The sequence below is a fragment of the Nomascus leucogenys genome, chromosome 21, assembly GCF_006542625.1.
Source record: "Nomascus leucogenys isolate Asia chromosome 21, Asia_NLE_v1, whole genome shotgun sequence".
Taxonomy (NCBI): Eukaryota; Metazoa; Chordata; class Mammalia; order Primates; family Hylobatidae; genus Nomascus; species Nomascus leucogenys.
Window position 1 is genome coordinate 71,232,766 of NC_044401.1, and position 26,073 is coordinate 71,258,838.

Sequence of the window (26,073 nt, forward strand, 5' to 3'; positions counted from 1 at the left end):
ATTTCAACAAAGTGGCTTAAATATTCAACACATTCATTTCATTAAATAAAGTGTAATCATCTGCAGCAAATTATTCTAAAACCAACAACACTTTTTTTTTTACTTCATCTTAGGGTTAAGGAAATTTCTTGTGATTACAATATTTTATACAGTTCACTTTCAAAATACGGCTTGATTCCACCATGATTTTGTGTCAGTTTTAAATTTTTGACACTGTATTTTTTTAAGATAAGATTTGTAACCTTAAGATATTCTCCTCGTGTTGTAATTTCTTGATTATCTCTTTGTTAATGTTATTTGTGCTGCTCCTCTTTTAATATTTTATCTATTTACTTTTGCAATTGCAAAGTAATCCCTGATATTATTCTTCAGTCACTCTCTACGTCCTTCTTTTGATACCAAAGGGCACAACTAATGATTCAAGATGGGTGTAGAGCAGAAAGAAATGTGGAAGACCTAATTTATAGTTTCATTTTCACCTTACAACTATTTCCCTTTCATCACTAGCAGGATAGATTTTATCTAAAAACAACATAGTGTTCAAACTCGTAGCTTCTACTAGGTGCCACATAGACAATAATAAATACTCATTAATGATTATTATTATGCTTATATAATGATCACTTTAGAAAACATTCTAGTTCCATACTCTTAACTGTATTGCAAGACAAATAAAGCTCTTTTTTTTTTTTAATCTCCAAGAGTGAAAATTTTGGCTTGGGCAAAATACATTTTTCTGTTTTAATATGAAAATTACAAGTGTATTTGTGCATACACATGCATATATTTTTTATATATATAGATATATACACACACACACACGCACATATATGTCATAGTCCTACCCTATATGGACACCAAGATTGTCCAAATAATAGAAAATGGGAAGCATACTTAGCTTCCTTGTATCTTCCTTTAAGCTGTGATTTCTTTCCTCAAATACAGACCATTGGTCTGAAATCCCGTCATGACTTTTCTTTTTCTTGAGACGGATTTTCACTCTTGTCGCCAAGGTTGGAGTGCAGTGGTGCGATCTCAGCTCACTGCAACCTCTGCCTACCTGATTCAAGTGATTCTCCTGCCTCAGCCTCCCAAATAGCTGGGGGTATAGACTCTCGCACCATACCTGGCTAATTTTTGTATTTTTAGTAGACATGGGGTTTCACCATGTTGGTCAGGCTGGTCCCAAACTCCTGACCTCAAGAGATCCACCCGCCTCGGCCTCCCAAAGTGCTGGGATTGCAGGCATGAGCCACTGCACCCGGCCAAGCCACCACACCCAGCCCCTCTCATGATTTTGACCAGAGGGTGCCTTTTATTTATCTTCTAAGATAAACACTGGAGAAAGGGAGGAGAATGAACACCGTTCAACTGCCTGCCCTGTGCCAGGTGCTGTCTGAGGCAAGGTGCATGAGCAATCTTTCAGCAAATGAATTCACCTCAGCTCCATTGCCGTTTTCAGAGCTGCATCCTGGCCCTCGGATATGAAGAGTCCAGAAATAATAGGAGAATGATATCAGCAATTTCAAAAGAAAAACCAGCTTATATCCAGCTGCCAGCTAGATAAAGTACCACTATAATTAGAAATATTTTCCTAGCAACTTCAAACGTTGAAAATAATTAAAATGTTAATGATATTTAATGTTTAAAACAGGGACCTCCCAACTGATTAAATGGTGAAAATCTCACTCTTGTATAAAACAGACCAACCTATATTCATTTTATATATATAAACTTATTATTTTAATTTTGAGAAATTCCAAGAGTCCTAAAAATACGATAATACCTGTAAAACCACTTAAATAGATGTTACTAATATTTTGTCATTTACTTCATCCTATTTTTATTAATAAAACATTACTAATGGTATTGAAGTTTCTATACAACATACCCCTCGTACCATCTGCCCCCAGAAGCAATCACTGAATTTCGTATCATTCCAATCCACATTTATATTATTATATGCACATATATGCAATCGTACTTTGACAAACTTTTAAGATTTCAGGCGGGGGAATGAACTGCTCTCTGCCTTTCATACTTAAAACCCAGTCTTGTTCCCATAACCTTGTGCAAACCTAGTTACAATCCAGTTATTTCAAATTCTCTAAGCTGAAGTCCTTCGCCTTTTAAGTAGAGTTTTTGCTCGCAGGGAGCATATTTGCTCTCAATGCAGAGACAGGCTGAATGGAGTCCAAAGCACTAGGGTTTCACATTTGTAAGTGATAAGAGGGAGAGGTGGTGACTTTCAGAGATCACGTTTCAAGTCCAGCCCTGGTTTTTATGTGTGGGAATGGACACAAAGGAAAACACAGCTGAGCTGCACTGTAACTCTTCCTGTAGAACCTGTTCATGTCCAGGGTGAGTAAACTAGGGTAGAAATGTCTTCCTAAAACAGCCTCCGGTGAAATTCGTCCTTGGATTCAAAGCAACTTACTTCCTAGGAAGTATCAGGCAAATCCCAGCTGCCCTCCATTTTAGAAAGGTCTCTTTTCTGGGAAAATCTGTCACTGAGAACTTTGCCCTCCTCTCCCTGATGGAAAGAAGGAGTAGAATTAGGGAGGTGTCACTCAGGAGAGTTGCTGATGTCAGTAGTGTGTCAGCCGTGGGAGGCTCAGTTTGTGAAATTGAGTTACACCTAAGTGTCTTATGAAACTCAGTTCAGAGCTCACCGGAGCTGCCGTCTGGGAGGGGGGAGGTCGGAAGAACCCTGAGGTCTTCCCTCACATTTCTGTCCCATTTTTGGAACCTCTGGATTTAAAGAAATGAAAACCTCAAGTTTGTGGAGATTTTAAGAAATAGGTATGTAACTTTATACTTTTATTTTATTAATTCTTCTTTGAACCTGAGTGAGTGTTATAGTTACAGACAGCTATGTGTGCGGACCACGGAGGTCTGTGTTTTTAGGGTGTGCTGGTTTATTTCACTGTTTGGAGCTGGGGCTCCAGTCTGAACACTTTTTTCCCATGCCTGCATATGTATAGAAAGCGTCAGCTCATTTTGTTCCTTTACGTGATGAGGTTTACATGTCTGTGAAAAGCCTGGGTTCCCGTATGTCAGGAAATGGTTTTGCTGATAGTGCATTGCAGAGAAGTGCTTACCATATAGACTATTAACAATAATCTTTTAAGATTCTTTGAACATAATTTTAAAATCCAGCTGAAGTCTAATAATGTAGTGAAACCTCTCTGCTGTTATTTCCCTAATCAAGTCTGGCGGCAGAGAAGAGGAATTTGACCATGAAGTCCAAGTTGACAGGACAAACCAAGGCTCAGGATAGTACAATGTCTTATAAAGAGCTTAGGAAGCAGCCCAGAAAACATAGCAAGGCCTCCTCAATTCTGTGAATGAGCTGCTTTCTATCAAATTATTTGGTTTTCAAATGCACATTGCTAGTAAAGTTTGTTTCTCCCAATCAAACTGACAGCACTGAGTGCAGCAGTAGAGTATCAGTAGTGTGTATATCAGAGTGTACAGACACTGGGAGCTATGTTCAAAAACTGGAGGTTCTAGCTCAGAAACCAAGAAGAGGCTCTGGTGTTCCCTCTTACCCCTTCTCCGTCCCCAATTACTGGTGCTAGGTTTCTGTGGCATTTAGGGGAACCCTCTTCACAGGTAGGAAACTGGTATCTCAGAGAATCACCCCTGCATGGGGGTTCCGTTTTACTTTCACTTCGCATTCTTTTGAAATTCAATCTCTGATGTTATTGAAATATCCCTTTGAATATCTTTCCATTTAACTATGAAGACAACATCTATGAGAAGGCTGGTGCTTACTGGAATCTGTGCAGATTTCCTTATTATATAGTTGAGTCAGAGGAAAAATAGTGTACATGTTCTTCCACAGTTGGTTGCTTTTATTGTTCAAGGAAGATTTATTGGTGAGGTGAATCTTGTTTTTTTTTTGAGACGGAGTCTCGCTCTGTCACCCAGGCTGGAGTGCAGTGGAGTGATCTCAGCTCACTGCAACCTCCGCCTCCTGGGTTCACACCATTCTCCTGCCTCAGCCTCCCGAGTAGCTGGGACTACAGGCGCCCGCCACCACGCCCGGCTAATTTTTTTGTATTTTTAGTAGAGACAGGGTTTTCCATGTTAGCCAGGATCGTCTCAATCTCCTGACCTCAGGATCCGCCTGCGTTGGCCTCGCAAAGTGCTGGGATTACAGGTGTGAGCCACCACGCCTGGCCGAGGTGAAACTTAATAGTTAAAGATTGCTGTCAGAAGAAGGAATAAAATGGTTTTAGGTCATAGTTGATTTGTAAAAAGGCTGAATCACATATTCATGCTTCATCATATCAGTGTACCTTCTTGGAGCTTATAATTGTTTGATTATTAAGCTGACTTATAGACTTAGTAAAAATAAGAATAAATAACACTGCCTGGCTTTTCTGTTTTCTTTAGTTATTCCAATGGAAACAGCTGGAGAACTTATATTTCCGTGAGAAAAAATTTGCTGTTGAAGTTCATGATCCACGAAGGTGAGGATCAAAGACTTTTCTCTGTATGACCCAGTTACTATACAAATAATGCTGCTATCAACATTTGTGTACAAGTTTTTATGTGAACATATGTTTTCATTTCTCTTGGGTATATACTAGCAGTGGAATTGCTGGGTCAAATGGTAACTATCTTTAACCCTTTGAGGAACAGCAAGGCTGCTTTTCTTTTTTTTTTTTTTTTTTTTTTTTTATTTTTTTATTTTTTTTGAGACGGAGTCTTGCTCTGTCCCCCAGGCTGGAGTGCAGTGGCGCGATCTTGGCTCACTGCAAGCTCCGCCTCCCGGGGTTCACGCCATTCTCCTGCCTCAGCCTCCCGAGTAGGGACTACAGGCGCCCGCCACCACGCCCGGCTAATTTGCCAACACGCCCGGCTAATTTTTTGTATTTTTAGTAGAGACGGGGTTTCACCCTGTTAGCCAGGATGGTCTCGATCTCCTGACCTTGTGATCCGCCCGCCTCGGCCTCCCAAAGTGCTGGGATTACAGGCTTGAGCCACCGCGCCCGGCCAAGGCTGCTTTTCAAAGTGCACCATTTTACATCCCAAGCAGCAGTATATGTGGTTCCAGTGCCGGCACATCCTCATCGACACTTGTTATTTTTAGTTTTGTGTGCATGTATAGTTTATGCCATCCTAGTGGGTTGAAGTGGTACCTTCTTGTGGTTTTGATTTGCATCGCCCTCACGACTAATGATGGCTGAGCATCTTTTCATGTGCTTCTTAGCTATTCGTATATCTTTAGTGGAGACACGTCTATTCAGATCTTTTGCTCATTTAAAATATTGGTGTTCTTGGTCATTTTAAAAAAAAAAGCCAAGTTACCAAACTGAAGTCAGGATGTGGGTTCTCAAATATCTTAGGAGAAATCCCGCCCCCCCACACCCCGCCTCAGGATCGCCCTGCAGCGCAGGGCTGCTGCATGGGCTTTCATGGCCTCTGAGAGGCGCTGCCCGGAGAGGCAGGGCACAATCTTGGCTCACTGCAACCTCCACCTCCCAGTTTCAAGTGATGCTCATGCCTCAGCCTCCCGAGTGGCTGGGAGTACAGGCATGCACCACCATGCCAAGCTAATTTTTGTATTTTTAGTAGAGATGGGCTTTCACCATGTTGGCCAGGCTGGTCTCGAACTCCTGACCTCAGGTTGTCCGCCTGCCTCAGCCTCCCAAAGTGCTGAGCCATGGTGCCTGGGCTTAAGAGAAATTCTTAATCAGTCCTTAGTGGGTCAGTCCCAAGATGGTTATGGATGTTTAGAAGCCAGAGGGATGGGAGGAAATACCTGTGATAAAAAGGTGACCCGAAGAGATAAGCCAAATTCCTACAAAGAACATTAGTACCCCGGCACACAGTCTGTTTGCCTCTTGCCTGTTCTCTCTCTTTCTCTCTGTCTCTCTCTCTTTCGCTTCCTCTCCCTCCCTTCTCCCCCCTCCCCCTCTCCCATCTCCCCCTGTCCCTCCTCCTCTCTCCTCCCCCCTCCCCTTTCCTCTTTCCATCTGGTGTACAAGCAGCACTCTGGACAGTTTGGGACTTGCATATTTTCAGCCATTATAATTAAGCGCATTCTCTGATAATGTCAGATCCGGCCAAATCTACCTAGATCTGAAATGCTCTTTTACCTTGAATTAGGTGCGCATCCCACACTTGGTTGCTGTATCTTTAATATCTGATCCCATTTATTCCTTACCACTTGCGATGGCTACACATCCTTAGAGTTTCTAACTAAATGTTTTTGTATAATCTCTAATTTGACTGATTCTTTATCAGCTTTTGAATTCATGTGTATGTGTTTTTAAACATGCTGTTTATCCAGAAAGAGATTACTTAGGTCTGAATTGTTTTGTTGTAAAAGGAGAAAATCAGAAACTTGGTCCCCATTTGCATAAGAGTTTTTGCAACAGAAGACAAGTAAGAGGAACATGCCTTGTTACAATGCTGCTCTCAGGGTACATTTTGCATCATGCTGGGCCAGAGGGGAATTATCTGAGTGTTTTCTTTAATCTTTCAGGATTTCAGTTTCAAGAAGAACCTTTGGGCAAAGTGGCCTATTTGTGCAAACATGGTATGCTAACTCTTCTCTCATCAAGTCCATTTGGGTAATGGCAATTAGTCAGCATCAGTTTTACTTGGACCGGAAGCAAAGCAAAGTAAGTAACTGGCATCATTTCTATAGGGACAGATTCCCCTTTTGCATTCTGTTCAGAAGATAAGCCTTCTCACAAAAGATGCAAGCACATATATTTTTGCTCTCTGAGAATTTTTTGTGTTTAACTTCCAACTATTTCAGTTTTTTTATATGTCTAAATGATGGGCAATATATAAGCTGCTTTAAAAGTTGTAAGACTAGCCAACTTTTTGGCATGCACGTTGTATATACTGGTGACACTGCTGGCGATGATGTTGCCGGTGACACTTGAAAGTTAGTAACTGAACCACACCATGGGAAAATCATGTATAGTTATTAAAACATTTTAACTACAAAGCTTAAGGCTTGTGGGGGTTTTGTTTTGTTTTTGGCCTGAAGAATGCCACTTGAATATGGGAAAATTCTAAATTATCCTCTGTGTTGATATTTTTATTGTATGTTAACTTAATTGTTTTATTAATTTAAAGTATGTTTGAGCTAATTCTGTTTCATTGTTGTATATCTCTTAGGCAAAAATTCCTTCAGCCAGGAGTTTAGACGAGATTGCAATGGATTTGACAGAGACAGGAACACAAAGGGCCTCCAAGCTGGTGACACTGGAGGCAAAAAGTCAGTTCATCATGGCAAGCAATGGCAGTTTAATCTCCTCAGGTAACATCTTGGGATTAGAGAACGTGCAAACCAGCTTTATTTTGTTTGTTTTTTCGGTCATAAACCACTTCGAAATTCATCTTTTAATCCATTCTTTTGGGAATAAATAAGTATGTCAATAAATATGTATGCAACAGCTTTGAATAAAATTTTAAGGCTAATTTTTTAAAGAATATGTAGAAAGTCAAATTATAAATAGGTTGTGCATGTAATATGAGATGCAAGGATGGTGAATACCCAGGTGTGGCTTGAAAGAACACTTTCCACAGCAGCTGCTTTTTCCAGCATGTAGTTTTCGATACAGATAATCGTCTAATTCTCTGTGCAATATAAAATGCTATACAAACATGATTACAAGCATACCCCTCAAATGTGATAGCTTCCCCTAAGCCCTTCCTCTGTAAAAATTCTGGAATCTCTTATCATTAAGTATATGTAACTTTACTAAAATGATTCATCCCATCTAAATCTCACTGTCAACTTGTGACTCTGAACCATGACCTTCCTTCACACAGATTTTTCTTTTCCTTGCTTGCTTACTTTGTAAAAGAACACTTGAAACAACTCTTCGAGGACCATCTTACCTTCTCTTCTGCTCAGAAAAATGAAATTTTTCCTTGGGTGTATCTGGGACGTTAAGCATTTTATCATTACCCCCAAAATGACTGAGCTAGGATGCAAAAAGGCACATTTTATTACCAGGTTCTGTTTGATGCCCAGAAGAATGAGAAAATGTTTTCCAGTTTCCTTTTATTATGTTGAGAAACAAGGAGAAAAGAAATAAACTACCATTTAATAGCAGCTTTAGCTTAAAAATCCTTTGTCCCTTAGAAAGGAAGGAAACATCCTTTGTATAAACCTTCCCTGCCCTTCCCTCATCCCCTAGGTTCTCAAGACTCAGAAGTTAGTGAAGAGCAAAAGAGAGAAAAAATCCTTGAACTAAAGAAGAAGGAGAAACTATTACAAGAAAAACTTCTGAAAAAAGTTGAGGAGCTTAAGAAGATCTGTCTGCGGGAGGCTGTGAGTCTGCTTTTTTGGGCTCATCAAGTTGTGTTTGACAACTTTGGCCAGTGTCAGTTATCTGCTCTTGATTCTGTCCTGTTTTACAGGAGCTCACAGGCAAAATGCCAAAGGAATATCCCCTGAACATAGGCGAGAAGCCTCCTCAGGTCAGAAGACGTGTGGGTACTGCGTTCAAATTAGATGACAACTTGCTGCCGAGTGAAGAAGTATGAACAACGCCTCTGAGCCTTTCAATTAATCATAAGACAGGAAAGCTGTCTGAGTGTAGTGGACTTTTTCCTTTGGTTTTTGAGTCTCTGCTGTATGTTATCTCACCAGTACAGAAGGATCGTGTAGACCAAATTGAACTCTTTCTTTCATGCCCACTCCAGTCAAAATTGAGTTACTTCTCACTACTTTACTCCCCAAATCATAGGCATTCAGTGAACTCCAAATGTTTCTCATTTGAGAGTCAGTATTATAAGAATTAAGAACTCCAGCATTAGGTTCATTTACTTAAAACTAAATAATAGCCTTTGTCAAATAGTTTAGCCCCTCTAAAGTCTCATTTCTCAGGCCTCAGTTTTCCTCATCTGTAAAATGGGGGTAATGATTGGACTTCCCTCCAAGGGATCCAGTGAGTATTAAATGAGATAATACATGCACAGCACTGAGCTACAATCAAGTTAAAATATTTGTTAGCCAATATAGAATGCATAATACTTTCTCATTTGCATGTCATCAGCCAATATGACCATATCTATGTTTCTTGTAGAAATTTGACCATCTTAGCTTTAGAAAATTATACCTGTTTTCATCTTTGAAATCTTTGCTATTTATTGAGTGCTCACTGTGTACCCATCTCTGAGCTAAGCAATGCACATATATTATTTCATTTAATCCTCATCCTACTTCATAAGGTAGGTGTTATCTTCATTTTACAAATGAAAAAAACTGAAGCATTAAAAGATGAAGCTGTGTATCCAGGGTCAGGCAACCAGGAATTACCAGGAAGAAGATCAAACCCAAATTTATCTGTCTCTAAAGCTATGCATATAAATATAGCCTTCTGCATCTGTGAGCTTTGAGTTAAGAATATATCTGTGAAAACTGTGATCTTCTCCCTACCAACTGAATGAATGAAAGGCCATTCCCTTCCTTGAAAAGGGAAGAGGTTTGGACTAATGAGAAGTTGAAGTTAAGACGGGCAAAGGAAAGTGTTTGACAAAGATGTCTATGCAGTAAAACTTGGGAAGATAGTGTTCAAAGAACATCTGATTCAAGAAAGTGCACAGGAAGTTTTATTACACAATGCGTATAAGAGTTGATCGTATGTGTCCATAAAAATAAAACTATCATTGTATAAATGCAGGATCCTGCTTTGCAAGAACTGGAGAGTAATTTTCTAATACAACAAAAGCTGGTGGAAGCTGCAAAGAAACTTGCCAATGAGCCAGACCTTTGTAAAACTGTGAAGAAAAAGCGAAAGCAAGATTACACAGATGCGATGAAAAAGCTTCAGGAGATTGAAAATGCAATAAACGAATACCGAATTAGGTGTGGAAAGAAACCCAGCCAGAAAGCAACAGTGTTACCAGGTTAGTAATAAGTAAGGTTTTTTTTTTGAGTCCCCTACTCAATACTTAATGGTATGTAGCATTTCCAAACCAGTTACCAGTTAATTTGATGAGAGATAGAAGGAAGAAACAGGTGATCAAAACTAAGTTTTCTTTTTTATTTGGAGACAGAGTTTCACTCTTGTTGCCCAGGCTGGAGTGCAATGGGGCAATCTCGGCTCACTGCAACCTCTACCTCCCGGGTTCAAGTGATTGTCCTGCCTCAGCCTCCCAAGTAGCTGGGGTTACAGGCATGTGCCATCACACCCAGCTAATTTTGTATTTTTGGTAGAGACACGGTTTCACCATCTTGGTCAGGCTGGTCTCAAACTCCTGATCTCAGGTGATCCACCCTCCTCAGCCTCGCAAAGTGCTGGGATTACAGGCATGAGCCACTGCGCCTGACAAACTAAGTTTCACAGGATAAAAATTGTTTGGAATTTCAGTTTTATAAGTATGTAAACTTGATTAAAATTTCTGTGATTTATGAAGGCTATTTAAAGATATGGGCAGCACGGGCATGGCGCCCCACACCTATAATCCCAGCACTTTGGAAGGCTGTGGTGAGCGGATCACTTGAGCTAAGGAGTTTGAGACCACCCTGGGAAGCATGGTGAAACCCCATCTCTTCAAAAAATATTTTAAAAATTAGCCAGGCTTGGTGGTGCATACCTGTAGTCCGAGCCACAGGGGAGGCTGAAATGGGAGGATCATTTGAGCCCAGGCAATCGAGGCTGCAGTGAACTATGATTGCACCACTGCATTCCAGCATGGGTGACAGGGCAAGACCCTGTCTCAAAAACAAAAGGGGAACAAAATTAAAAAAGAAAGATATGGGCAAATGGTCATGATATAACGTGAAATGCAGAAAAGCCAGATATTAAATTGTTACCACAGCATGATCCCAATTTTATAGAAATATGCACACACAAAGACCTGCCGAGAAATATTTCAAAATACTAACAGTTGTGAAATTTCAAGTAACTTAATTTTCTTCTTAATATTCTTCTGTATTTTCCAAGTTCTCAACATTATGTATTTACGACTTTCATTTTCAGGAAAAAAGTAAAGTGAGAAATCCCAGGTAGATTTAAAGTCCAATTGACCTTACATGTTTATTGGCATGGTTTTCATCCTGGTGCTTGAAATATGATTGTATTTCTTTGATTCTAAGACATTTTTTCCTTTACATTTTAACATCTATGAAATTGGGATAGTTTTGGGTTTTTTTTGTTTGTCTGTTTTTGTTTTTGTTCTTTTGAGACAGGATCTCTCTCTGTGGCCCAAGCTGGAGTGCAGTGGTACCATCAAAGCTCACTGCAGCCTCGACTTCCTGGGCTCAGGTGATCCTCCTACCACAGCCTCCCTAGCAGCTGGGACTATAGGCACGCACCACCATGCCCAGCTAATGTTTTGTAGACATGGGGTTTCACCATGTTGCCCAGGCTGGTCTCAAACTCCTGAGCTCAAGCAATCCTCCCACCTCAGCCTCCCAAACTGCCGGGATTGCAGGTGTGAGCCACCACGCCCAGCCTTGGGATAGTTCTTAACACACTAGATGGTGTATTACAGTCATACTTGGCAGTACTTTTTAAATTATTTTTTGCTGGTACTTAAAATATATATCTTAGATTTGGTGAAATAAGGTAAGTGAGTTTAGAATATAATTGGGAGTAGAGCATATGATTTACAAAGCAGACATGGCTTTTGGAAAGGGAATGTACAGCATCAACACACAAGTGTTAGTCCACTACAGCTGGAGAATGTAGAGTAGCTTTGATTGAATGTGAAATCCAGGTGGCCTTGGGGGTGGTTAATTTCTGGACCTACAGATATGGGTGATTAGCGTTGTTCTTAACTCCATGGCCATTTGTTATGGCCCATTCATCCTCAAACTGTGCAAAATTCAAGTGTTCTCCTTTAGAGTGAAAGTATGCCTAACAGCCGACCATACTGGCACCTTGCCTTCAAGCTCCACTGTGTGTCTAATAGAGATAGTTCACTTGTCTCTGATACAGATTAACATTAGAGATTGGTTGGAGAGCTTCCCTTCATAATGGTTTTGAAGTTTACATTAAAGCATTATATTTGCCTAGAACCTCGTGTCAAAACACTCAACTGAGTATGGAATGATTTGCAAATGCAGATCAACACATCTGAGATACTTTTCTTTACTGAATACGTTTGGGTTTTTTGTTTGTTTTTGTTTTTTTGTTTTTTGTTTTCTTTCTTTTGAGACAGAGTTGTCTCTGCCGCCCAGGCTGGAGTGCAGTGGCGTGATCTCGGCTCACTGCAACCTCCACCTCCCAGGTTCAAGCAATTCTCCTGCCTCAGCCTCCCAAATAGCTGGGATTATAGGCATGCACCACCATGCTAGGCTAATTTTTGTATTTTTAGTAGAGACAGAATTTCACTGTGTTGGCCAGGCTGGTCTTAAACTCCTGACCCTCAAGTGATCCACCAACCTCGGCCTCTCAAAGTGCTGAGATTACAGGGGTGAGGCATCGCGCCTGGCCACATTATTTAACATTTGATGGATACCAGCAATAGTCAGAGTGTTATGGCCATTGCCAACCAGAACACAGTGTCTAGTTAACTCAAGATTTAAGTCTAGCTGAGATTTCCTGAGCATTTGTCATGTAATGCTGGGAGCTTGGCTAGGGGCTTTACATTCGTTATTCTAACGCCTAACCTCAGTACTACATGATAGGTACTGTTGTTATCCCCATTGTGGGGTTGAGCCAAAGTGATACTTACAGATTAAGTAATTTGCCCAAGGTCTTATAGTCGATAAATGGCAAAACCAAGACTTAAACCTAATTCAGTGGTTCTCAACCAGGGAGGCTGGAAATCCTATAATGCACAGGACAGCTCCCCAGGGCAAAGGAGTATCCAGTTCGAAATGTCAGTAGTGCCACCGTTGAGAAACCTGTTGAAAAGCTTGGCCAGTCATAGTGGTTCACACCTTTGATCCCAGCACTTTGGGAGGCCTAGGTAGGCAGGTCACTTGAGCCCAGGAGTTCAAGACCAGCCTGGCCAAATGGTGATACCTTATCTTTACTAAATATCCAAAAAATTAGCCAGGCGTTGTGCTGCATACCTGTAATCTCAGCTACTCAGGAGGCTGAGGCGGGAGGATTGCTTAAGCCCAGGAGGTTGAGGCTGCAGTGAGCCACGATCGCACCATTGCACTCCAGCCTGGGCAACAGAATGAGACTCTGTCCCAAAAACAAACAAGAAAAAAAAAAAAAAAAGAAAAGGACCTTTCTTTCAGGGAGGGGTCAAAAGCCAAGTTATATTAAGAGTAGATTCTCAGATGAGGATTCAAATGTGTTTTATTTAACATTTAGCATTTATGATAAGAATGGCATGATTTTTCTTTCCAGTTTGTTGGTCATAAGCACTAAATATGTAGGTAAAGTTTTATTCCAGTGTAGAAGAAACACCGAAAACTAGTTTAAAACCAGCACTCCCTTGAAGTCTGTTCCATTTTAAGAAATAATCTAATGTAATATTCGTACAATATGTAAAATGTTTTGATTTTTGTTAGTATATGAGTCAATTCTTACTATGGTAGTTAATTATTCTTAATGCACTGTAATTAATTACATTTATTTAAATGAAAATAAAATGCACTCCATTGAAAATTGTTTCTCTAAGCCCCCTCTAATTGTATAAATGCACAATTATACTCAAGGCAGTTATTTTTATTCACAGAAGACATAATCCCCTCAGAAAGCAGCTCTTTGTCTGACACCACCACCTATGATGATCGTAAGTGGCTCTTCTTTTTGGTTTAAAAATGTTAGCTATTCTGAAATAATTAAGATAATTTTCTTAGTTAAGTAAGGCCTATTTGTTTTTGTTTTGAGAAAAAGTAGAATAAACTAACTTACATTTATGCAAACTGTTTGGGAAAGGTAGTGTATGATTAACACCTACTCAGGTTAACTCAGCGTTGATAACAGGACCATAAAAATCACATGACCTCAGGAAATCAGAACGCCCTCACAGGAGTATCTAAGTCTCTCAGTAATGACTTTAAGGCTCTCTAAAGTGTTTCTCAAGTTTTTATTTTGAAGTTATCATAGACTCACGGAGAGTTGCATAATTAATAGAAAGACTCCTTCACCCAGCTTTTCCCAGTGGTGACATCTTATATATCTGGAGTCCAATATCAAAACCAGGATATTAGATTGTACACTTTATCACTGTATTCATCACAATATGAAATAAAATCATTGTATGTTTTACAATATGAAATAAACTTTCATATTCTAGATAAAGGAAAGTTTATTTTACTTAGGAAGAAAGGCACATTTAGACATGGGGCTAACCTGTCATTTTGTTGTTTCATAGAGGCAGGCTGTATCGATTGTAATGGCCTGTATTTGTTCAACACATTTCTTTTCTCTTTTTTTTTTTTTTTTTGAGACGGAGTTTCGCTCTTGTTGCCCAGGCTAGAGTGCAATGGCGTGATCTCGGCTCACTGCAACCTCCGCCTCCTGGGTTCAAGCAATTCTCCTGCCTCAGCCTCCCGAGTAGCTGGGATTACAGGCGTTAGGCACCACGCCCGGCTAAATTTTGTATTTTTAGTAGAGACGGGGTTTCACCATGTTGGTCAGGCTAGTCTCGAACTCCTGACCTCAGGTGATCTGCCTGCCTCGGCCTCCCAAAGTGCTGGGATTACACGCGTGAGCCACCGCACCCAGCCGTTCAATACATTTCATTATAGAATGGGTTTACTATCAACTGAGTATTTCTTTGTCATCTCTTGTACTTAATCATGATTGAGTTGGCTATCTCTGTGGTATGACTTGAAGAATTCCAGGAAATCACCCCTCACCCCACTGCTTTACCTTCCCCAAGTTTTATGGTGCATAAAATTTCACCACTGCACAATTCTTCCTGTGAGCTGATGTATGGTCATTCTTGCCATCCCACTTTGAAAATGTAAATATCAGTGGGAAACATAACAAGCCTCTAATGATGCAGCATAAGTCAGTTTCCTTACTTTCAATGACAGGATAAGCCTTTGGCCAAAGAGGCCTAAAAACTTTAAAAGTAAAGGTGAACAAAAATGATCCAGGCCAACTTCCCCTTGGTTCACACTGGGGTTTTTCTTTAATATAGCTTTTTAAAAGCTGCGGTATTACCCATTCCCCTTGAATGATATACTCACTCAGAGTGACACGTGTTGAATTTGGCAAAAGATGGTTCAGGTCTCGGAAGAGTGTTCAGTAATTTCATTTTTTCTGGTGTATAAAATATAAAAATTAACTTGAAAGTTATGTTCTAAAAATATCATCTTTGGAAGAACACTTTGTTCACTAAATCTTCTAATTTCTTTTCTGAGGTGTTGGCAAGATATTTATTTACCTATTAATTTGTCTACTTACTTTTTCATTCACCCATTTACTTATTATAGCCAATGACGCCTTCACTCTTCCTGGGCAGCGATCAAGTTCAGTACCTCATTCTCCAAGAATTGTTCCCCCCAAGTCTCTTGGTATTGAGCGAATCCATTTCAGAAAGTCGTCCATCAATGAGCAGTTTGTGGATACCAGGCAGTCCAGGTGAGAGGTCATATCATCAGTAAGGTTAATGCCTCACATCTAGGAAATTTTTCCTCCAAAATGCAGTGTATGGTTGATACATTTTTACGTTTTTATTTATCCTTCCAAAAGAAGTTATCTTGTAAAACTGGGGCATAGAAACTAACCCAGTTATTTGTTTTTCACAGCAAATGAATATATATACACATATATATACACATGAATATATATACACATATATATGAATATATATACACATATATGAATATATATACATATATACACATATAAATATATATACACAAATATATATAAACATATATATGTTTTTTTGTTTGTTTGTTTTTGAGGTGGAGTTTCGCTCATTGCTCAGGCTGGAGTGCAATGGCGTGATCTCCAGCTCACCGCAACCTCCGCCTCCTGGGTTCAAGCAATTCTCCTGCCTCAGCCTCCCGAGCAGCTGGGATTACAGGCCACCACACCCAGCTAATTTTGTATTTTTAGTAGAGACGGGGTTTCTCCATGTTGGTCCGGGTGGTCTCAAACTCCCAACCTCAGGTGATCCGCCCACCTCAGCCTCCCAAAGTGCTGGGATTACAAGCTTGAGCCACCGCGCCCGGCTGAAAATATTTTTAAGAAGTCTTTTAAAATGCATTTGTCCATTTCCTTGACTTTAAAGTCTATTTGATCTATATTAACTTATAGGGACTTTAATTATCATCTGGATTTAAACATAGTGTCCACAGTTCAGTTTCATAGTCACTGGTCTAAGGAAATTGTCATTAAAGTCCACTCTGCCAAACCAAGTAGCAGGACTGATTTCCAGTCCTGCAAATAAAAATGGGTTAAACTCAATCTGTAAAATAGATAATTCAAGCATTTCATCAAATATCTCAGGTAAATGTTATCAGGGCAATGAGACCAGGTTTTAGAAATATGACAGGCCAGTGGTTCCCAGAATTTGGCTGTATGGATCAATCTTTAAAAAACAAACAAACAGTTACCAGCTGTTTGCTTTGCCTAAAAAGAAATTTTCAAACAGGCTGAGTGTGGCAACTCACACCTATAATCTTAGCACTTTGGGAGGCCAAGGTGGGAGGATCACTTGAGCTGAAGAGTTGGAGACCAGTCTGGGCAACTTAATGAAGCCCCATCTCTACAGATTTTATAGACAGAGTCTCTTTGTGTTGCTCAGGCTGGAGTGCAGTGGTGCAATCTCAGCTCACTGCAACCTCTGCCTCCTGGGTTCAAGCAATTCTCCCACCTCAGCCTCCCGAGTAGCTGCGATTACAGGCACACACCATCATGCCCGGCTGATTTTTGTATTTTTAGTAGAGACAGGGTCTCACCATGTTGGCCAGGCTGGTCTCGAACTCCTGACCTCAGGTGATCCACCCGCTTCAGTCTCCCAAAGTGCTGGGATTACAGGCATGAGCCAGTGTGCCCTGCCCAAAATTTCTTTTTTAATTAGCCAGACATGGTGTTGCATACCTGTAGTCCTAGCTACTTGGGAGACTGAGGCAGGAGGATTGCTTGAGGCCAGGATTTCACGATCGAAGTGAACTATGATCATGTCACTGCACCCCAGCCTGGGCAACAGAGCAAGATGCTGTGTCAAAAAAAAAAAAAAAAAAAAAAAGGAAAAGAAAAAAAAAAAGAAACGTTCAAAAAAATAGCACCATGAATCCCTGAAAGAAATGACATTTTGATATCAAAAATATATTCACTATCGTTGTAGTACTACTAATCAAATAAAGTTAACATTTCACTTAATGTAATGTTAATTTCATTTTATATTAATTTCATATAACATTTCTATTGAGCACTTACTTTCAGAGTCTTGCTCTGTCGCCCAGGCTGGAGTGCAGTGGTGCCATCTTGGCTCACTGCAACCTTCGCCTTTCGGGTTCAAGCGATTCTCCCCCCTCAGCCTTCCAAGTAGCTGGGACTACAGACGCTCGCCACCACACCTGGCTAATTTTTAGTAGAGATGGAGTTTCGCCATGTTGGCCAGGCTGGTCTTGAACTCCTGACCTCAGACGATCCGCCCACTTCGGCCTCCCAAAGTGCTAGGATTACAGGCATAAGTCACTAAACCTGGCCGATATTGAGTACTTACTGTGTCCCAGATACTGTTTATGTTCTTTCTATGTAATTTATTAATGAACTTAATCTTCACGACAACCCTGATAGTGTTACTACTGTCATTACCCTTTACAGATAAGCACACTGAGGGCCAGGGACCATCAATAACTTCTTTGGGTTCATCAACTAGTAAACTTGGGAATCAAGGTTTGAACCTAGGTAGCCTAGAACTTGGCAGGATCCGAAGTTTGTGATCTGATTTCAGTGAACATATTATACCACATCTCAGCAAAGATGGGAAGTATTTGCTCTACAAGGGCCAAAAATAAAAATTAAAAAAAATTTAAATAAAGGAAATTATTCTCAAAATCAAGGTAGATTATTAGATTATTCAAGTTGGATAAATTTTGACTCATGAAAATATAACCTACACATTGCTATGTTTCTTTCTTTTTTTTTTTCTTTTTTTTTTTTTTGAGACGGAGTCTCGCTCTGCCGCCCAGGCTGGAGCGCAGTGGTGCCATCTCAGCTCACTGCAAGCTCCGCCCCCCAGGTTCACGCCATTCTCCTGCCTCAACCTCCCGAGTAGCTTGGACTACAGGCGCCCATCACCGCGCCCAGCTAATTTTTTTGTATTTTTAGTAGAGATGGTGTTTCGTATTAACCAGGATGGTCTTGATCTCTTGACCTCGTGATCCGCCCACCTCGGCCTCCCGAAGTGCTGTGATTACAGGCGTAAGCCACTGCGCCTGGCCACACTGTTATATTTCTAATTTGTTAAAGACCAGTGAAAACTGTATCACATATCAGCCCCAGCTTGTGGATTAGCATTTACGAACTTTTGCCTGAAATGGTAAGAGATCCAAGGAGCTACAGCCGTGCTAGCCAATTTAATTAAAAGTAAATAAAATTTAAAATTTGGTTCCTCAGTCATGCTAGCCACAATTCAAATGCTCAGCAGCCACATGTGGCTAGTGGCTATCGTATTGGTCAGAACAGACCCAGAACATTTTCGTCATTGCAGAAAGTGCTATTGGATAACATGAGACAAGTGTGCTTCTTATGTTAGGGAAAACAAAGCTATTTCAGCAAAAGGAAGAATTATAGCTGGGAATCATTGTCTTAAAAATTATTATACCCACATCTCCAATCACTTAAGGTGGATTTGCCCTTTGATCCAGCAGTTTCACTTAGGAATTTTACTACTGAATTAACTAACTACATGTAGGATGCTCATTACAGCATTGCTTACACTAGTGGCAAATTGAAAACAAGCTACATATTAAACTAGTGGATTATTTAAATAAATTATGGTAAATCCATACAATAAAATGCTATGCAGTCATTAAAATAACACTGTAGACAAATATTAAGCAACGTAAAATGTTAGATACAACTTAACTTTTTAAAAAGCGAGTGTTGAAAAAGAATATATAGTAAATCTCATGTTTTGTTAAAAAATAAATATGTATGTTTATACATAGATACGTGCTTATAAGTTTATGTGCTTAGGAAAAATAATCTGAAAACATTTAGTGTTGCCTGGCTGTATATAAGGTATCAGACTATACAGGCGGTGGCTCACGCCTATAATCCCAGCACTTTTGGAGGCTGAGGCGGGCAGATTACTTGAGGTCAGGAGTTCGAAAACAGCCTGGCCAACATGGTGAAACCCCATCTCTACTAAAAATACAAAAAAAAAAACAAAACAAAGGTTAGCCAGGCATGGTGGTGCACACCTGTAGTTCCAGCTACTTGGGAGGCTGAGGTGGGAGGATCACTTGAACCCAGGAGCTGGAGGTTGCAGTGAGCTGAGATTGTGCCAGTCTCCTCAAGCCTGGATGACAGAGTGAGACTCCATCTAAAAAAAAGATTATAGACATTTAAATTTTTCTTTTTATCTGTATTTTTGAAGTTTTCCTAATGAACTTAGACTTGCTTTTGTAGTAAGTAAAATGTGATCAAAATTATTTTTAGTTAAAAAAAATTAACTTCAGGCCGGGCGCGGTGGCTCACACCTGTAATCCCAGCACTCTGGGAGGCCGAGGCAGGCGGATCACACGGTCAGGAGATCGAGACCATCCTGGCTAACATGGTGAAGCCCCGCCTCTACTAAAACTACAAAAAATTAGCCAGGTGTGGTGGCGGGCGCCTGTAGTCCCAGCTACTCGGGAGGCTGAGGCAGGAGAATAGCATGAACCCGGGAGGCGGAGCTTGCAGTGAGCCAAGATTGTGCCACTGCACTCCAGCCTGGGCGACAGAGCAAGACTCCATCTCAAAAAAAAAAAAAAATTCAAATTGTGTTGTCACTGTGCTGGGAAGTAGACATAGTGATTTAAAGTTGTTGTCCTTAGTCCAGGGACCAGCAGACAACAGCCCAGTGGCCAAATCCATCCTGCTGCCTGTTTTTGTGTAGCCCGTGAGCTAAGAATGGTTTTTATATTTTTAGGTAGCTGGTGGTGGGGGGGATCAAAAGCAATAATATTTTATGACCTGTAAAAATGATATGAAATTTAGCATCCATAGGTCATTTTCTTGGAACACAGCCATACCCATTCTCTTACATATTATCCATGGCTGCTTTTGCACTGAAAGGGCAGAGCTGAGTAGTTGCTCTAGAGACCATCTGGCCCACAAAGCCAAACACTATTTAGTATTCTAGACTGTTTACAAAAAAGGAGTTTGCTGAATTATATATCCATCCCTGTTCACCCCAAGATTTGATCATCTAAGGACTGTTTTGAATGTTCAGGTGCGTACATAAACAGCTCTAGTTGCTTTGAGTCTTTTTATTCAGTGTACTCTTTATTAAAAGTTCTTTTTTTCCCTACATATTTGTGACTCAGAAGGTCAGACCATATATGTTCCCGCTGTTTTAGCGGGTTTTCTTTGTGGTTTAGTGAACCACAAAGACACCCTTCCTATCTTTCTCCCTATTTTCCCTTTCCTTGGGCTTCTAGTAAGTTTCGTATCTGCTTATGACAAGTTTGCCAGAGATGTTGAGAGACTCATCATTTCCTGAATTCTTCTTTTTATCACCACAGAGAAATGCTGTCGACACACAGCAGCCCTTACAAAACTCTGGAGAGGCGGCCCCCGGGAGGACGAAGCATGCCCACCACGCCGGTTCTTACCCGAAACGCCTACAGCAGCAGCCACTTGGAGTAAGCGAGCTTCTTTCTCGTTGCTTTAGCTGTGTTGATTTTTGCTTTGAGGTTCTGTCTTGCTTTGTTGTGTTTTTTAATCATTTCAAGTGACTTTCTGTAGCAGGACCTTGTTTTATGGTTTTACATTTTCTGCTAACTTATGGTTTCAAATATGTTGGCAAAGAAAATGTATTTGATTTGTTCGAATATACATCAGATTTTTAGTACCTTAATTTCCCCAGTCACAGATTGTCATTCATTATTCAATGGTGAGGATGAAGTTAGTAACAATAGCAACATTTTGAAATGTTTGTGAGTGCTGTGCTAAATGTTTTATATGCACTGGATTATTTAGTCCCTACAGCAAGCCTTTTGTGAGCTAGATATTATATATTGTTTTCATCCTCATCTTACAAAGGAGGAAGTAAGATTCAGAGAGGTTAAATATCTGGCCTGAGCTCATACAGCTGGGAAATAGCAGTGCCATGACTCAGCCCAGCCACCTCTGACCTCCACTCGAATGTATCATATCTTCATATCCTCTAGGAAGACAGGACCCTCCAAAGACACGTTGGGTTTTTGTTTTTGTTTTTGTTTTTCCAGGCTCTGATGCAAACTGTGCATCCTCAGCCTATGTCTTTCCCTACCCTCAAGGAAGGATTTGGCTTGCGCAACTGACAGAACCCGGTTCTTTTCTCATTTTGACCGTGGTCAAAATGAACCTACGTGTGAGCCAATAGATTTGGTGAACAATGGATTCTGTTGTGCAGTCAGCTTTGGCTACCTTCAGAGTCCTCTTGTAATTCCCGAGCTATTCGGTCATTCAGGATGGTGTTCTCTTTTCTCCTATTTGGGTCCTCCTTTTCTTCTTGGTGTTGAGAAGTTTGCCTTTCTCCTCTTTCAGACCCGAATCTTCATCTCAGCACTGCCGCCAGCGGAGTGGAAGCCTGGAGTCCCAGTCCCGCTTGCTCTCCGAGATGGACAGCGATAAGCCATTTTTCTCCCTCTCGAAATCTCAAAGAAGCAGCAGCACAGAAATCCTCGATGACGGGTCTTCTTATACAAGCCAATCAAGCACAGAGTATTACTGCGTGACACCAGTTACCGGCCCCTATTACACGACCCAGACCCTGGACACTCGCACCAGGGGTCGGAGGAGGTCAAAGAAACAGAATGTTTCTACTTCAAATTCAGGAAGCATGCCCAACCTAGCACAAAAGGATGGTTTGAGGAATGGTGTCTACTCAAAGAGTCAGGAGCCACCGTCTTCCAGTTACTACATTGCCGGGTACACACCCTATGCAGAGTGTGACTTTTATTACAGTGGTGGTTATGTCTATGAGAATGACACCGAGGGACAGTATAGTGTCAACCCTTCCTACCGGTCCTCAGCCCACTATGGATATGAGCGCCAGAGGGACTACAGCAGATCCTTTCATGAAGATGAGGTTGACCGGGTACCCCATAACCCGTATGCAACTCTCCGGCTGCCAAGGAAGGCTGCTGCAAAATCGGAGCACATCACCAAAAACATCCACAAGGCCTTAGTCGCTGAGCACTTGCGTGGCTGGTACCAGCGGGCCTCTGGGCAGAAGGATCAGGGGCACAGCCTGCAGACCAGCTTTGACTCAGACAGGGGATCACAGAGATGCCTGGGGTTTGCGGGGCTGCAAGTACCTTGTTCTCCAAGCAGTCGTGCATCCTCCTACTCTTCAGGTGAGAATACCGTAAAAACACGCAACACCTGGATTTTATTTATATCGTGTTTCCTGCCCACCAAAAACCGCTCCACGGATCATGAGACCAGTACTCAAGGTCAAAAGTGGGGCAACCATTCGGTGGAAGCCCACAATAAGAATTTCCAACTTAAAAACAGTTCCTTCCAGCTCCCCAAAGAACTCAGTACACTTGAGTCTAATGAAGCAAATTGTAGATTCAAATCCAGCAAACATTGATTGAATACATACTCTCTGTGCTGCCCTGTGTTAGGGTTTTTTTTGTTTTTTTGTTTTTGTTTTTTTTTTGAGACAGTGTCTCGCTCTGTCGCCTAGGCTGGAATGTTTTAGGGGTTTCACTTGCTTTATCTTTTTAGGATTTACGTTGACAGGCACATCTCTTAAATGTGTTCACGTCACTGAGTCTTGATATTTTAAAAGAATAAACCCTCAGGTAAGCAGAAAACATTAGAATTACACATCCGTCCCTGTTCACCGCCAAGATTCAAAGGACTGCTTTGAATGCTCAAGTGCCTGCATAAGGCTCGTAAGAATCCTGATAGGAGCTGGCATTGGTTAAGCACTGTTCTAAGTAATTTGCTTTTCTTTTTTTTTTTTCTTTGGTAGAAACAGGGAGGCTTAGGTTGGGTCTTGTTATGTTGCCCAGGCTGGTCTCAAACTCCTGACCTCAAGCAACACTCCTGCCTTGGCCTCCCGAAGTGTTGGGATTACATGCAAGAGCCACAGTGCCTGGCCATGCACATTGTAACTCAGTATTCATATATACCTACGTTATGGTTGACTTAAGGGATTTTCAAAGACAATTTTGATTAGAGATGTTTCCTTTATACCCTTGATGTTGACTTTGGCCCCTAACTCTGCTAACATTTGCGGAGGAATTCCTGCCTACTCCCAGTTGTGCTAGGTACTTTAAGTAGAGAAATAGAAGATAGGGGAGGCTCTGTGTATGGTTTTATTTATTCAGCAAATGAGCAGCCACATTCAAGATGTGGAGGACCCATTGTTGAACTAGTTCCTGGCCACGATGAGCTCAGAGTCAGCAGCCAGAGGACTGTTTAAACATTAAGCAATTTTAAAACTAAGAAATGAATGAATTCTCAAACTGCCAGAAAACCTATAGGTCATGAGTCTCACCTTCTCCCTTATTAACGTGACACCTTAGTGAGACATAGTATAAGGATTCCTGAGTCATTGTATAATAGTCAAGTGAAAACTACACCTTTAAAAGTTTCATGTGCTTGTTGACAAGAGGCGTTTCCATGGAGATTTCTATTTGGGTTCAAGTTCTCTCCTATTTGTGCAGGACTTTGGACTTCCACTAGGGCTGTCCCATCTATGACCACATCTAACATATGAAAGGGCTTCTGTAATTATTTATGGCTCTGTCCTAGAAAACACCCTTCTTCCTTTTAAAGTTCAAGATGTGAGAAACTTTCACAGGTCAAACCTGGGCAGGATAGGCAGAGTACTACAAGGGAAAAACCAAACAAGGAGGGCTGAGATGCGTGTGGGTGGTCACCACGGCACAGGACTGGGGTGGTGCCTGGGGGAAGCAGGTGTAACTGAGGAACCTCAACATTCCTGCCTGCTAGCTTAGTAAAGGTGAAATAGAGGTAAAGCTTCCTGTTTCAGACCTGGTGTGATCCTTGCTGACAGCAGCAAGATGTGGCCTCACAGACCAAAAGGCATCACTCTTTAAAGAACTACAGGGATGGAATCAGTACTCCCAGAATTCCCTTCTGGAATTCCCCTCATTTCTGTCTCCACTTTATAACTGCAGAAATGTATTACAACAGGCGGGCGTCATTCTCATGGAGAGATAAATTTCCAGATATTTGCCAGATTAGTCCTGGCATTGTAGTCCCTTCCAGCCACCTGAAGGATCTCTCGGTGACTCAGTTTTAGTAACGACAACTACCATTTGTTGGCAGCTTACTGGATGCCATGTACATTCAACACATTACATGCACTCTCCTATTTAATGTATGCAACAGTTCCATATAGTGATTGCTATTGTTATGCTTATTGTTATCATCCTAATTTTGCAGCTTAGGCAACTCTGGCTACAGAGTTTAAATAACCCACCTTCCAAAGCTACTAAGTGGTGGGATGGGGATTCTGGGGATTCTACCCTAGCTCAGCTCCTTTTTTTTTTTTTTTTTAAAGAGACAGAGTCTCATTCTGTCACCCACATTGGAGTGCAGTGATACTATTATAGCTCAGTCAGTCTCAAACTCCCTGGCTCAATGTGATCCTCCCTCCTCAGCCTCCCAAGTAGCTAGGACTACAAGTACACACCACCATGCCTGGCTAATTTTATTTTTTTGTGCAGACTGGGCTCTGTTTCCCAGGCTGGCCTCTAACCCCTAGCTGCAAGTGATCTTCCCACCTCAGCCTCTCAAAGTGCTGGGATTACAACCATGAGCCATCACACCCGGCCCCACAGCTCTAACGTCTTAACCACCAAGGCTTAGAGCCTCTGATTTCAGTCTGGAAATGGCTTAGAAGCTCAAACTCAGAGTGTTACATCTGTTAGTCAACACCTCATGACATCCAGGGCTACAGATGAGTTTTGAAATGTGTTTGTTCCATAGTGATCACAGCCACTTTGTGGGTATGAGAGAGAAGAGGAGTAGATCTGAAGCCAGAAACAGGAAATGGAAAAAGAGCAGTGCTGGTTTTTGAGTCTTGGACGAGCATCATGGCGTTGTGGTTACCTTGTCCATCCTAGGCGTGGAGCAGAACTGGTTTTATAGAGAGGACAACAAAACGTCCAGTGATGAGGCATTTGTTGGGCTTCGCTCCCAAATTATGTCCTTGTCTTGTTCCAGTTCAGTTCCTCTGTAGAACTAAATCCCTTCTTCCTGAATTCCTTCCTGTGTTAGTTACCACCTCGTCTCTCCCCACAATCCACACCCCAACACACACACACTTTTTTTTAAGACAAAAAATAGCCTTGATCTTGTTAGTGGCCAGTGTTGTCTTTAGCTGAGGAATAGTCAAGTTTCAATAAGTCAGCTTATGGAACACGTTTCCTCCAAAGCCTCCGACAAACCCAGACTCATCATCTTACCTTTATAACACCATAACGTGAATGGGAAGATTCTCACAATGTATGAGAATTGTTTTCTTGCTTGTCTTTTCAGTTATTTAAAAAATTATTTATGTATTATTATTATTTTCTTTCTTAAGATAGGATCTCGCTTGGTGGCCCAGGCTGGAGTGCAGTGGTGCAAACATGGCTCACTGCAGCCTTGACTTCCCAGGCTTGAGTGATCCTTCCACCTCAGCTTCCCAGGTAGCTGGGACTACAGGTGTGCACCACCATGCCAGGCTAATTTTTGTATTTTTTGCAGAGATGGGGTTTCGTCATGTTGCTGAGGCTAGCCTTGAACTCCTGGGCTCAAGTGATCCTCCCACCTTGACTTCCCAAAGTGTTGGGATTACAGGCTTGTGCCACTGAGCTGACCTAAAATTATTTTTATTTATTTATTTATTTTGAGACAGAGACTCACTCTATCACCAAGGCTGGAGTGCAGTGGTGTGATCTTGGTTCACTGCAACTTCATGGGCTCAGGTAATTCTCCTGTCTCAGCCTCTTGAGTGGCTGGGATTATAGGCATGCACCACCATGCCCAGCTAATT

The 26,073-nt window shown here is 41.2% G+C and overlaps 1 protein-coding gene across 1 annotated transcript in view; it reads left to right on the top strand.

Moving 5' to 3' along the window:
• Positions 1-26,073, top strand: part of FRMD4B (FERM domain containing 4B) — a 216,578-nt gene that overhangs the window by 183,908 nt on the left and 6,597 nt on the right. The window contains exons 12-21 of the mRNA XM_003264875.4: positions 4,402-4,478; positions 6,500-6,638; positions 7,147-7,288; positions 8,175-8,308; positions 8,398-8,517; positions 9,663-9,888; positions 13,624-13,680; positions 15,335-15,482; positions 20,591-20,710; positions 21,597-22,408. Coding sequence (XP_003264923.2) covers positions 4,402-4,478; positions 6,500-6,638; positions 7,147-7,288; positions 8,175-8,308; positions 8,398-8,517; positions 9,663-9,888; positions 13,624-13,680; positions 15,335-15,482; positions 20,591-20,710; positions 21,597-22,408 — 1,975 coding nt within the window. The remainder of the gene's footprint in view (positions 1-4,401; positions 4,479-6,499; positions 6,639-7,146; positions 7,289-8,174; positions 8,309-8,397; positions 8,518-9,662; positions 9,889-13,623; positions 13,681-15,334; positions 15,483-20,590; positions 20,711-21,596; positions 22,409-26,073) is intronic.